A 14002-nucleotide genomic window follows, 5' to 3' on the forward strand; every position below is an offset into this window, starting at 1 on the left:
CTGTCACCCCCTTCTCTTCCTGCCCTCAATCTTTCCCAGCATCAGGGTGTTTTCCAGTGAGTTGGCTCTTCCCATCAGGTGGCCAAAGTATTAGAGCTTCAGTTTTAGCTTAATTTCCTTTAGGATGGACTGGTTTGATCACCTTGCAGTCCAAGAGACTCTCAAGAGTCTTCTCCAGCACCACAATTCAAAAGCATCAATTTTTCGATGCTCAGACTTCTTTATGGTCCAATTCTGGAGGCAGAGGGAGGGCAGTAGTGGGGAGCCTACACACATCACCTGGTTAAGGTGCATATCTGAAGAATAATTTCAGTAAATCCAGAATCTTGCATGTTCCCGTACATAGAAAAGTACTAAACTCATTAACTTGAGATGTCTAGTTTTTCTTCAATTAGCAGCAATCTTTTGATGTTAGACAACCTGGGTTTTTTGTTTTGTTTTTGGCCAGAATTCCTATATATCCTGGCTCCTCCTTTACTGGTTGGGAACAGTCCCTCAAAGCTGTTGAGAGGCTATATCCTTGGCTTAAGTTCTCAGTAAGTCTGCTGAATAAAATATATTTCTCAACTTTTAGGTTGTGCTTTTTTTTTTTTTTCCAATCAACATAGTAAAAATGTATGTACCTATCCATTTGCTTCATTTACAAATATGAAAACATTTTTCTTAATGTAAATATATTGTTATTCAGTCACCCAATCATGTCTGACCCTTTGTAACCCCCGTGGTCTGTAGCACACTGGCCTCCCTGTCCCTCACCATCTCCTGGAGTTTGCCCAAATTCATGTCCTTTGCATTAGTGATGCCATCCAGCCATCTCAAGCTCTAATGCCCTCTTCTGCCCTCAATCTTTCCCAGCATCAGGGACTTTTCCAATGAGTCAGCTGTTCACATCAGATACATCAGATGGCCAAAATACTGGAGGTTCTTCCGCATGCTGCAGGAATGAAGGAATATTTATTCCTTCCAGTGAATATTCAGGGTTGATTTCCTTTAAGATTGACTGATTTGATCTCCTTGCTGTCCATGGGACTCTCAGGAGTCTTCTCCAGCACTACAGTTCGAAGGCATCAATTCTTTGGCACTCAGCCTTCTTTACAGTCCAGCTCTCCCAACCGTATGTGACCATTGGGAAGACCATAGCCTTGATTACATGGACCTTTGTGGACAAAGTGATGTCTCTGCCTTTCAGTGCACTGTCTAAGTTTGTCATAGCTTTCCTGCCAATAAGCAATCGTCTTCTGATTTCATGGCTGCAGTCATCATCCTCAGTGACTTTAGAGCCCAAGAAAAGGAAATCTGTCACTGCTTCCACCTTTTCCCCTTCTATTTGCCGTGAAGTAATGGGGCTGGGTGCCATGATCTTAGTATTTTTAATATTTAATTTTAAGCCTGCCTTTTCACCCTCCTCCTTGACCCTCATCAAGAGGCTCTTTAGTTCCTCTTCACTTTCTGCCATTAAAGTGGTATCATCTGCCTATCTGATGTTGTTGATGTTTCTCCTGCCTATCTTGATTCCAGCTTGTAACTCATCCAGCCCAGCATTTTACATGATGTGCTCAGAATATAAGTTAAATAAACAGGGTGACAGCAGACAGGCCTGTCATACTTCTTTCTCAATTCTGAACGAATCAGTTGTTCCATACAGGGTTCTAACTGTTGCTTCTTGACCCACGTACAGGTTTCTCAGGAGGCAGGTAAGATGGTCTGGTATTCTCATCTCTAAGAACTTTTTATGATTCACACAGTCAAAGGCTTTAGTGTAGTCGATGAAACAGAGCTAGATGTTTTTCTGGAATTCCTGCAATCTGATCTCTGGTTCCTCTGCCTTTTCAGAACCAAGCTTGGACATCTGGAAGCTTTGTTTGCATAATGCTGAAGCCTTGCATGCAAGATTTTAAGCATGACCTTACTAGCATGGGAAATGAGTGCAATTGTCTGATGGTTAGCACATTCTTTAGTACTACCCTTCTTGGGAACTAAGATGACACTTGACCTTCTCCAGTCCTGTGGTCACTGCTGGGCCTTCCAGATATGCTGACATATTGAGTGTCACACTTTGATAGCATCATCTTTTAGGGTCCACTGGAATTCCGTCACATCCAGTAGCTTTATTTCCAGCAGTGCTTCCTAAGGCCCACCTGGCTTCGGACTCCAGAATGTTTGGCTCTGGGTGACTGACCATACCATTGTGGTTATCTGGTTCATTAAGATTTTTTTGTACCATTCTTCCATGTATTCTTTCCATCTCTTCTTGATCACTTCAGCTTGTACTAGGTCTCTACTGTTTCTGTGCTTTATTGTGCCCATCTTTGGGCAAAATGTTCCCTTCATATTTCCAATTTTCCTGAAGAGATCTGTAGTCTTTCCTCTTCTGTTGTTTTCCTCTATTTTTAAGCATTGTTCATGAAGAAGGCCTTCTTGTCTCCCCTTGCTATTCTTTGGAACTCTGCCTTTAGTTGGGTGTACCTTTTCCTTTCTCCCTTGCTTTTTGCTTCTTTTCTTTCTTCAGCTATTTGTAAAGCCTCCTCAGATACCCACTTTGCCTTTTTGCTTTTCTTTTTCTTTAGGATGGTTTTGTTTGCTGCCTCCTGTAATATTATGGACCTCCATCCATAGTTCTTCAGGCACACTGTATACTAGATCTAATCTATTGGATCTATTCATCACCTTCATTACATATTCATAAGAGATTTGATTTAAGTCATACCTGACTGGCCTAGTGGTTTTCTCTGCTTTCTTTAGTTTAAGTCAGAATTTTGCTATGAGAAGCTGATGATCTCAGCCATAGTCAGCTCCAGGTCTTGTTTTTGCTGACTGTATATAGTTTCTCCATCTTTGGCTACAAAGAATGCAATCAATGTGTAAAATCGTCTCTTGTATTGTTGAAAAAGGGTGTTTGCTATGACCAGTGCATTCTCTTGGCAGAATTCAGTTAGCCTTTACCCTGCTTCATTTTGTATTCCAAGGCCAAACTTGCCTGTTACTCCAGGTATCTTTTGCTTTTATTTTCCAATCTGCAGTGATGAACAAAACATCTTTTTCTGGTGTTAGTTCTAGGAGGTTTTGCAGGTCTTCATAGTACTGATCAGCTTATTTGGCATCAGTGATAGGGGCATAGACTTGCATTACTGTGAGTGGCTTGCCTTGAAAACGAACTGAGATCATTCTGTCATTTTTGAGGTTGCACCCAAGTGCTTCATTTCAAACTCTTTTGAGTTTGAAACTTTATTGATTATGAGGGCTACTCCATTTTCTCTATGGGATTCTTGCCCACAGTGGTACATAGATATAATGGTCAGCTGAACTAAATTTACCCGTTCCCATCCATTTTAGCTCACTGATTCCTAAGATGTCAATGTTTATTCTTACCATCTCCTGCTTGAACACGTCCAATTTACCTTGATTCATGAAGCTAACATTGCAGGTTCCTTTGAAATACTGTTCTTTGTAGCATCAGATTTTACTTTCATCAGCAGACATATCCACAATTGAATGTTGATTCTGCTTTGGTCCCCCACTTCATTCTTTCTGGGGCTATTAGTAGTTGTTCTCTGCTCTTCCCCAGTAGCATATTGGACACCTTTCAACCTGAGGGACTTATCTTTCAGTGTTGTATCTTTTTGTCTTTTATACACAGTTCATGAGGTTCTTACGGCAAGTATACTGGGGTGGTTTGCCATTGCCTCCTCCAGTGGATCATGTTTTGTCAGCATTCTCTACTATGGCCTGTCTGTCTTGGGTGGCCCTACACCACATGGCTCATAACTTTATTGAGCTACACAAGCCCCTTCACCATGATGAGGCAGTAATCCATGAAGGGGGTAACTCTATTAACATGTAGCAAACTTCTCAGGAATCTTAAACTTGTGTACCGAAAAGCAGAAAATGTGCTATAAGAATTGAGAGATAATTTAGAGGCATTTCTTTTCTACGATCTTTACTAATAACTTTAGCTGGCCTTGCAGGAAGTACCCATGGCGTTAGGGAAATGAAGTTTGTTATTTACTTTATTGTTAAACCCTCACATTGTGTAACTCTTGAAAAATACACATATCCTTATGCAGGAATAATCTTACCAGAAGGGGTAAGCCCCTTTTATCTTCTGAATATTCTACCCAAATGCAAAGATGGGGTTGTGATTATGATAGATGTAATTTCTGTGCATAAGGGATAAATTATGTGAGCCAAGTTAAATAATGTATAATTTGGCTGCTACAAATAAAAGTAACATTATGACCATTTTCAAGTAGACTTATAAGAAAAGGAAACATTGTCCACAAGAAAGATACAAAAGAAGTAACTCTGTCAGGATATTTTTAATTTTAGAGAACTAATGTCCTGAAGAAAGTTATATGAAGAGAGATGTAACACAATCATTGGAGCTAGGAATGATTTCCACATTTGTCAGTCACTGGCTGAATCATTTAAATTCTTAGCCCAGCTTTTATGCCTAAGAGTGAACATTAATTAGAAAAATGAATGTTATTACAAAGCCACATGAATAACTAATGCCTGGCATAGATCTGCTAAAGTAATTTCAGCCAAAGATTTGTGTTGGGTTATCAGTCAGTGAATTAAGCCAAAAATCAAAGCAAAGTTGTCCCTTTATAGCTTCAGAAAGACTTAATGACTTCAGTTCTTTTGAGTTTAGAGGTACACCAGGAATTCTTTTTTAAATGGTTAAGAAAGTTATTGTGTGTGTGTGTTGGAAAACTTGCTTTGAACAGGTTGAATGACCTCTGAGTTATTTGCATATTGTCTTCAGCATTACAAAAGTGCTGGTGTTCCTGAATATTAGAGGTCCTAAAACAATAGACCTTTAAAGATATTTGTGTCACAGAATGGGAAAAAGAAAAATAGAACCCTTTTAAGTCAAATGAAATGCAAATTCCCCAAAAGATATTAGTATATGGGTTTAAGTCCTCAGATAGTCAAAATAACTGAAAAGCAAAAGAAAACTGTGATATCTATATAATGAAGTAATTTTGTAATATTTTTGCATGTTGAAAATAAGGACGGTCTTTGACCTAGGAATTTGTGGGAATTGGTATGGCTGACTGCATACAGGCAGTCTTCATGCCTATTATACTTTATACCTCTGCTCTTCCTTCTAAGAACTACAGGTTGGGAAATTTGATTCATCCACAGATGATGAGATGATATGGATTCATGCTAATCAGATTCACAGGGTACTTTCTTATCTATCAGATTATCAGTTGCTTTTCATGTATAATATAAGGCATTTCTGGCCTAAGTTGAGAGACTAGCTACTCCATTAAATGCTGATGTTCTCTCATTCTAAGCTACTTCTCTCAACTCATTAAAAAAAATTTGTTATTAACCTTTCTCATTAATAGGACTTCCCTGGTGGCTCAGATGGTATAGCGTCTGTCTACAATGCGGGAGACCCGGGTTCGATCCCTGGGTCGGGAAGATCCCCTGGAGAAGAAAATGGCAATCCACTCCAGTACTATTTCCTGGAAAATCCCATGGACAGAGGAGCCTGGTAGGCTACAGTCCATGGGTTCGTAAAGAGTCGGACACAACTGAACGACTTCACTTTCACTTTCTCATTAATATAAGTGCAAAAAATGCTAAATGAAATGCAAGAAAGAGAAAGCAACAATGTGTGTTTTTAATCTCCGAGAACCAAAGAGATTTTATTCCAGGAAAGAAATCAAGATTCAATATTCGGAAACTTTTTACCTGTGATACATTATATAAATAAATCATATAAAAATCATAGTCATCTCAACAGATGCCAAAAGGGCATTTAATAAAACTCAAACCATTCATATTCTCTAAAATAATAACAGAAGCAGAAGATATTGAGAAGATGTGGCAAGAATACACAGAAGAACTGTATAAAAAAGATCTTCATGACCCAGATATTCACAATGGTGTGATCACTCACACTCAGCTAGAGCCAGACATCCTGGAATGTGAAGTCAAGCGGGCCTTAGGAAGCATCACTATGAACAAAGCTAGTGGAGGTGATAGAATTCCAGTTGCGCTATTTCAAATCCTGAAAGATGATGCTGTGAAAGTGCTGTACTCAATATGTCAGCAAATATGGAAAACTCAGCAGTGGCCACAGGACTGGAAAAGGTCAGTTTTCATTCCAATCCCTAAGAAAGGCAATGCCAAAGAATGCTCAAACTACCGCACAATTGCACTCATCTTACACGCTAGCAAAGTAATGCTCAAAGTTCTCCAAGCCAGGCTTCAGCAATACGTGAACCGTGAACTTCCAGATGTTCAAGCTGGTTTTAGATAAGGCAGAGGAACCAGAGATCAAATTGCCAACATCCGCTGGATCATCAAAAAAGCAAGAGCGTTCCAGAAAAGTATCTATTTCTGCTTTATTGACTATGCCAAAGCCTTTGACTGTGTGGATCACAATGAACTGTGGAAAATTCTGAAAGAGATGGGAATACCAGACCACCTGACCTGCCTCTTGAGAAACGTGTATGCAGGTCAGGAAGCAACAGTTCGAACTGGACATGGAACAACAGACTGGTTCCAAATAGGAAAAGGAGTATGTCAAGGCTGTATATTGTCACCCTGCTTCTTTAACTTATATGCAGAGTATATAGTGAGAAACGCTAGACTGGATGAAGCACAAGCTGGAATCAAGATTGCTGGGAGAAATATCCATAACCTCAGATACACAGATGACACCACCCTTATGGCAGAAAGCGAAGAAGAACTGAAGAGCCTCTTGATGAAAGTGAAAGAGGAGAGTGAAAAAGTTGGCTTAAAGCTCAACATTCAGAAAACAGATCATGGCATCCAGTCCCATCACTTCATGGCAGATAGAAGGAGAAACAGTGGAAACAGTGGCAGACTTTATTTTTTGGGGCTCCAAAATCACTGCAGATGGTGACTGCAGCCATAAAATTAAAAGATGCATACTCCTTGGAAGGAAAGTTATGACCAACCTAGACAGAATATTAAAAAGCAGAGACAATACTTTGCCAACAAAGGTCCATCTAGTCAAGGCTATGGTTTTTCCAGTGGTCATGTATGGATGTGAGTTGGACTGTAAAGAAAGCTGAGCACTGAAGAATTGATGCTTTTGAACTGTGGTGTTGGAGAAGACTCTTGAGAGTCCTTTGGACTGCAAGGAGATCCAACCAGTCCGTCCTAAAGGAGATCAGTCCTGAATATTCATTGGAAGGAGTGATGTTGAAGCTGAAACTTCAACACTTTGGCCACTTGATGTGAAGAGCTGACTCATTTGAAAAGACCCTGATGCTGGGAAAGATTGAAGGCAGGAGGAGAAGGGGACAACAGAGGATGAGATGGTTGGATGGCATTACTGACTCAATGGACATGGGTTTTTGTGGACTCTGGGAGTTGGTGATAGACAGGGAGGCTTGGTATGCTGTGGTTCATGGAGTTGCAAAGAGTTGGACATGACTGAGCGACTGAACTGAACTGATATAGTCACTTCCTTAATAAGGTAGACAGTATGTATTTCAAACCACCAGTAGATATTAGATTTTAAGTGAAAATAGAAAAAGAATATTTATTAAAAGTGGATGTAATATTATGGTATTACCACTTAATATTGCTTTGGAAGTTCTGGTTACTGCAATAAAGATGAACCAGAAATAGGTAAACTCTCATTATTCGCAAATTATATTATTTTACATCAAGAAACTTCATTTGAATTTCCAAAACCATCAGAATTAATATGATTTTATTAAAGCACTGGATATAAGAAAAATGTATATTGGAAAGTGGGAGAAATATCACAAGCTGATACTTGAAGGGTAGTTTAGAGTTACCAAGATGAAGTGGGACAGAAAGGAACTGAATTCCTAGGCAAGACCCAGGGGCAAGAGGAGGCATCTGCTGGCTGAGGGAGTCAAGGAAGTTCACTGTTCATTTTCGTAGGAGTTGGTGCGATTCCAGACAAAACTTCAGTGGAATGTTCTGGAACTTCACAAGTTGTTTTAGAGTTCTTTCTGGATAAGGAATGTGCCACTGTTATGACTAGTGAAGGGAATAAACAAGTTTGAGAACTGAATGTGGAATATGAACCAATTTGTGTAAAAATTGGGAATGGGGAACTAGATATTATATATGTTTTTATAAATCTATACATGGACAGTTTCTGGAATAATGCACACACAAAAAGATGTCAACAATGGCTGCCAAAGAGCAGAACTGAGAGTTTTAAAGGAACATGAAGGAGGGGGGCTTTTTTATTTGCTTTATACTCTTCAATATTATTTGCATTTTTCTATGACTGTGTTGTAATTTTTTTATAGCACTGTTTTGAAACAGAGACAATTAGCAAATAATCCCCAATGAAAATATTTCTAGAAGAAAAACAACAAAATATGTTTGAAAACCATCTGTTACCTTTCCAGCGCCGGCCCGGACACAGCAGCCGTCGCGATGTTGATGCCCGAAAAGAACCGGATTGCCATTTACGAACTCCTTTTTAAGGAGGGGGTGATGGTGGCCGAGAAGGATGTCCACATGCCCAAGCACCCGGAGCTGGCAGACAATAATGTGCCCAATCTTCATGTCATGAAAGCCGTGCAGTCTCTCAAGTCACGAGGCTACGTGAAGGAACAGTTTGCCTGGAGACACTTCTACTGGTACCTCACCAACGAGGGCATCCAGTATCTCCGCGATTACCTCCACCTGCCCCCTGAGATTGTGCCCGCCACCCTGCGCCACAGCCGTCCTGAGACTGGCCGGCCACGGCCCAAAGGTCTGGAGGGAGAGCGACCTGCAAGACTCAAGCGAGGGGAAGCCGACAGAGACACCTACAGACGAAGTGCCGTGCCCCCTGGTGCCGACAAGAAAGCCGAGGCTGGGGCTGGGTCAGCAACTGAGTTCCAGTTTAGAGGCGGATTTGGTCGTGGACGTGGTCAGCCACCTCAGTAAAGTTGTAAGAGGTTGTTTTGTGTTGAATAAACCTGTAAAGAGAAGAAACTACAAAAAAAAGAAAACCATCTGTTAAGTTTGGTCCTACTAGAATTAAAGAATATTATAATATAACTTGCAGTTATAAACATGCCTAAATACTGGGCCAAGAAGAAATAATCAGTGGCACAAGGTAGCTCAGAAATAAACTTGAATACAATGTGAAAGCAATAAAGGACATATCATTAATCAACAGGAAAAGTAATTCAGTGAATTATTTTGGAGCAGTTGTTTAGCAGTTTGGAAAAAAAATCATAATATAGATTTTTACGTCTTAAAAAATATCAAAATAAATTCCAGATGGTTTGAGTCAAATTTATATGAGCAATTTAAAACAAGAAGAACAGAAGTGAATATTTATCAAACTTTTGGAAGGAGATAGCTGAAAAGCAATAGAAAAATTTGGGAATTATTTAACTATTTAACTATTATCTAAAACAGTATGGTTCTGGCATAAAAAACTCAAGATGGTTAAACATTTAAATGTTTAAGACCTGAAACCATAAAACTCCTAGAAGAAAACATAGGGGGAAATCTCCATGATACTGGTCTTGGGAATGAATTTTTTTTTTTTTTATGACACTAAAAGCATTGGAAACAAAATAATAAGTGAATGAAAATATATCAAACTAAAAAGCCTCAGCATAGCAAAATAATCAACAAGATGAAAAGGCAACTTGCAGAATGGTAGAAATTATTTTCAAACCATATATTCAAGATATATAAGGAACCCATATATAAATAGCAAAAAGTCAAATAATCTGATTTTTAAATGACAAAGGACTTCAGTAGACATAGAAACAGACAGTAGGTACATGAAAATGTGTTCAACATCAGTAATCATCAGGAAAATGAAAATCAGAACCATAATAGGATATCCCCTGCTAGGATGGCTTTTATCAAAAAGGCAAGAAATAATAAGTGGTGGCAAGGATGTGGAGAAAAGGGAACTCTTATGCACTGTTGGTAAAAATGTAAATTGGTACAGCCATTATGAAAAACAGTGTGGCTATTAATAAAAAATTAAAGCTAGCACTACTATATGTTTTAGAAATCTGACTTCTAGATGTACATCCAAAGGAAATGAAATCACTGTCTCAGAGATATCTTCACTCCCATGTTCACTTATTTACAGCCTTATTTACAATACCCAAGGTATGGAAACAACCTAAGTATCCATCGGTGGTTGAATAGAGAAACAAAATGTGGCATATATGTATTATTTGGCAGTAAGAAAGTAGGAAATAGTGCCATTTTCAACAACAAGAATGAAACCTTAAGGCATTATGCTAAGTGAAATGTCAGAGAAAGACAAATGCCATATGATCTCATTTATACATGCAGCTGAACTCTATGGAGAGTAGCTTGTTAGCTAAACCAGGGATTGAGGGATGGGGGAAATGGGGAGATGTTAGTCAAAGGGTACAAACTTTTAGTTATAAGATGAATATGTCCTGGATTTATAATATACAGCGTGGTGACTGTAGTTCAAAATATTGCATTGAATTCTTCAAAGTTGTTAAGAGGGTTGTTGTTTAGTTGCTAAGTCCTATCTGACTCTTTTGCGACCCCATGGACTGTAGCCCGTCAGGCTCCTTCTGTCCATGGCATTTCCCAGGCAAGAATACTGGAGTGGGTAGCCATTTCCTTCTCCAGGGGACCTTCTTGACCTGAGGATTGGACCTGCATCTCCTGCATTGGCAGGCAGATTCTTTACCTTGTGAAGACAGTACGAACACACAAAAAATGGCAACTGTGAGGTGATGGATGTATTCTTTTTTTTTTTTAAAGTTAATAATAGTAGAAACTGTTTGGTGAGAGAGGAGGGTGAAGAGATTTATGGGAAATATCTACTTTCCACTCAATTTTCCTAGAAACTTAAAGTGACTTAAAAAATATAAGATCTATTAATTAAAATAATTATCTATATAATTTCAACCATGTTAGATTTCTTGCTCTTGCCTTGAGAACCCCATGAACAGTATGAAAAGGCAAAAGGATAGGACACTGAAAGATGAACTCCCCAGGTCAGTAGGTGTCCAATATGCTACTGGAGATTACTGGAGAAATAATTCCAGAAAGAATGAAGGTATGGAGCCAAGGCAAAAACAACACCCATAGGAACCTGGAATGTTAGGTCCATGAATCAAGGCAAATTGAAAGTGGTCAAACAGGAGATGACAAGAGTGAACATTGACATTCTAGGAATCATTGAAATAAGATGGGCTGGAATGGGTGAATTTAACTCAGATGACCATTATATCTACTACTGTGGGCGGGAATTCCTTAGAAGAAAGGGAGTAGCCATCATAGTCGACAAAAGAGTCTGAAATGCAGTACTTGGATGCAATCTCAAAAACGATAGAATGATCTCTGTTTGTTTCCAGGGCAAACCATTCAATATCACGGTAATTCAAGTCTATGCCCCAACCAGTAATGCTGAAGAAGCTGAAGTTGAACAGTTCTATGAAGACCTACAACACCTTCTAGAACTAACACCCAAAAAACATTGTTTTCATTATAGAGGACTGGAATGCAAAAGTAGGAAGTCAAGAAACACCTGGAGTAACAGGCAACTTTGGCCTTGGAGTACAGAATGAAGCAGGGCAAAGGCTAACAGAGTTCTGCCAAGAGAACGCACTGGTCATAGCAAACACCCTCTTCCAACAACACAAGAGAAGACTCTACACATGGACATCACCAGATGGTCGACACCGAAATCAGATTGATTATATTCTTTGCAGCCAAAGATGGAGAAGCTCTATACAGTCAGCAAAAACAAGACAGGGAGCTGACTGTGGCTCGGATCATGAACTCCTTATTGCCAAATTCAGGCTGAAATTGAAGAAAGTGGAGAAAACCACTAGACCATTTAGGTATGAGTTAAATCAAATCACTTATGACTATACAGTGGAAGTGGGAAATAGATTTAAGGGACTAGATCTGATAGACAGAGTGCCTGATGAGCTATGGATGGAGGTTCACGACATTGTACAGGAGACAGGAATCAAGACCCTCCCCAAGAAAAAGAAATGCAAAAAAGCAAAATGGCTGTCTCAGGAGGCCTTACAAATAGCTGTGAAAAGAAGAGAAGTGAAAAGCAAAGGAGAAAAGGAAAGATACACCCATTTGAATGCAGAGTTTCCAAAGAATGGCAAGGAGAGATAAGAAAGCCTTCCTCAGTGATCAGTGCAAAGAAATAGAGGAAAACAATAGAATGGGAAAGACTAGAGATCTCTTCAAGAAAATTAGAGATACCAAGGGAACATTTCATGAAGATGGGCTCAATAAAGGACAGAATGGTAGGGACCTAACAGAAGCAGAAGATATTAAGAAGAGGTGGCAAGAATACACAGAAGAACTGTATAAAAAAGATCTTCATGACCCAGATAATCACGATGGTGTGATCATTCATCTAGAACCAGACATCCTGGAATGTGAAGTCAAGTGGGCCTTAGGAAGTGTCACTACGAACAAAGCTAGTGGAGGTGATAGAATTCCAGTTGAGCTATTTCAAATCCTGAAAGATGACGTTGTGACAGTGCTATACTCAATATGTCAGCAAATATGGAAAACTCAGCAGTGGTCACAGGACTGGAAAAGGTCAGTTTTCATTCCAATCCCTAAGAAAGGCAATGCCAAAGAAGGCTCAAACTACTGCACAATTGCACTCATCTTACACGCTAGCAAAGTAATGCTCAAAGTTCTCCAAGCCAGGCTTCAGCAATACGTGAACCGTGAACTTCCAGATGTTCAAGCTGGTTTTAGAAAAGGCAGAGGAACCAGATATCAAATTGCCAACATCCGCTGGATCATCGAAAAAGAAGAGAGTTCCAGAAAAACATCTATTTCTGCTTTATTGACTATGCCAAAGCCTTTGACTGTGTGGATCACAATGAACTGTGGAAAATTCTGAAAGAGATGGGAATACCAGACCACCTGACCTGCCTCTTGAGAAACGTGTATGCAGGTCAGGAAGCAACAGTTCGAACTGGACATGGAACAACAGACTGGTTCCAAATAGGAAAAGGAGTATGTCAAGGCTGTATATTGTCACCCTGCTTCTTTAACTTATATGCAGAGTACATCATGAGAAACGCTAGACTGGATGAAGCACAAGCTGGAATCAAGATTGCTGGGGGAAATATCAATAACCTCAGATATGCAGATGACACCACCGTTATGGCAGAAAGTGAAGAAGAACTGAAGAGCCTCTTGATGAAAGTGAAAGAGGAGAGTGAAAAAGTTGGCTTAAAGCTCAACATTCAGAAAACTAAGATCATGGCATCTGGTCCCATCACTTCGTGGCAGATAGATGGGGAAACAGTGGCAGACTTTATTTTTTGGGGCTCCAAAATCACTGCAGATGGTGATTGAGCCATGAAATTAAAAGATGCATACTCCTTGGAAGGAAAGTTATGACCAACCTAGACAGCATATTAAAAAGCAGAGACATTACTTTGTCAACAAAGATCCGTCTAGTCAAGGCTATGGTTTTTCCAGTGGTCATGTATGGATGTGAGAGATGGACTATAAAGAAAGCTGAGCACTGAAGGATTGATGCTTTTGAACTGTGGTGTTGGAGAAGATTCTTGAGAGTCCCTTGGACTGCAAAGAGATCCAACCAGTCCATCCTAAAGGAGATGAGTCCTGGGTGTTCATTGGAAGGACTGATGCTGAAGCTGAAACTCCAGGACTTTGGCCACCTGATGTGAGGAGATGACTCATTGGAAAAGACCCTGATGCTGGGAAAGATTGAGGGCAGGAGGAGAAAGGGACGACAGAGGATGAGATGGTTGGATGGCATCATCAACTCAATGGACATGGGTTTGGGTGGACTCTGGGAGTTGGTGATGGACAGGGAGGCCTGGCATGCTGCGGTTCATGGGGTCTCAAAGAGTTGGACATGACTGAGAGAGTTAACTGAACTGAACTGAGATTTGTTGAGACTTGCTTTATAGTTATGTGTTAGTTGCTCAATCGTGTTAGTTGCTCAGACTCCAGAGTCTGTCCATGGAATTCCCTAGGCTAGAATCCTGGAATGGGTTGCCATTCC

General features: G+C 39.9%; 1 protein-coding gene across 5 annotated transcripts in view; it reads left to right on the forward strand.

Moving 5' to 3' along the window:
- The window catches only part of LOC122705907 (40S ribosomal protein S10-like), a 50101-nt gene extending 41143 nt beyond the window's left edge, over positions 1–8958 (forward strand). For 3 of the 5 annotated variants that reach the window (XM_043921184.1, XM_043921183.1, XM_043921186.1), the window contains one exon: positions 8382–8958. In XM_043921184.1, coding sequence (XP_043777119.1) covers positions 8382–8907 — 526 coding nt within the window. In that variant the 3' untranslated portion in view covers positions 8908–8958. Of the gene's footprint in view, positions 1–2421; positions 2428–8381 lie in introns of those variants that run through there. The other 2 variants (XM_043921188.1, XM_043921187.1) reach the window with 2 other exon arrangements.
- The last annotated feature ends 5044 nt before the right edge of the window (positions 8959–14002 follow it).

Source organism: Cervus elaphus, chromosome 12 (genome assembly GCF_910594005.1).
Source record: "Cervus elaphus chromosome 12, mCerEla1.1, whole genome shotgun sequence".
Classification (NCBI taxonomy): Eukaryota; Metazoa; Chordata; class Mammalia; order Artiodactyla; family Cervidae; genus Cervus; species Cervus elaphus.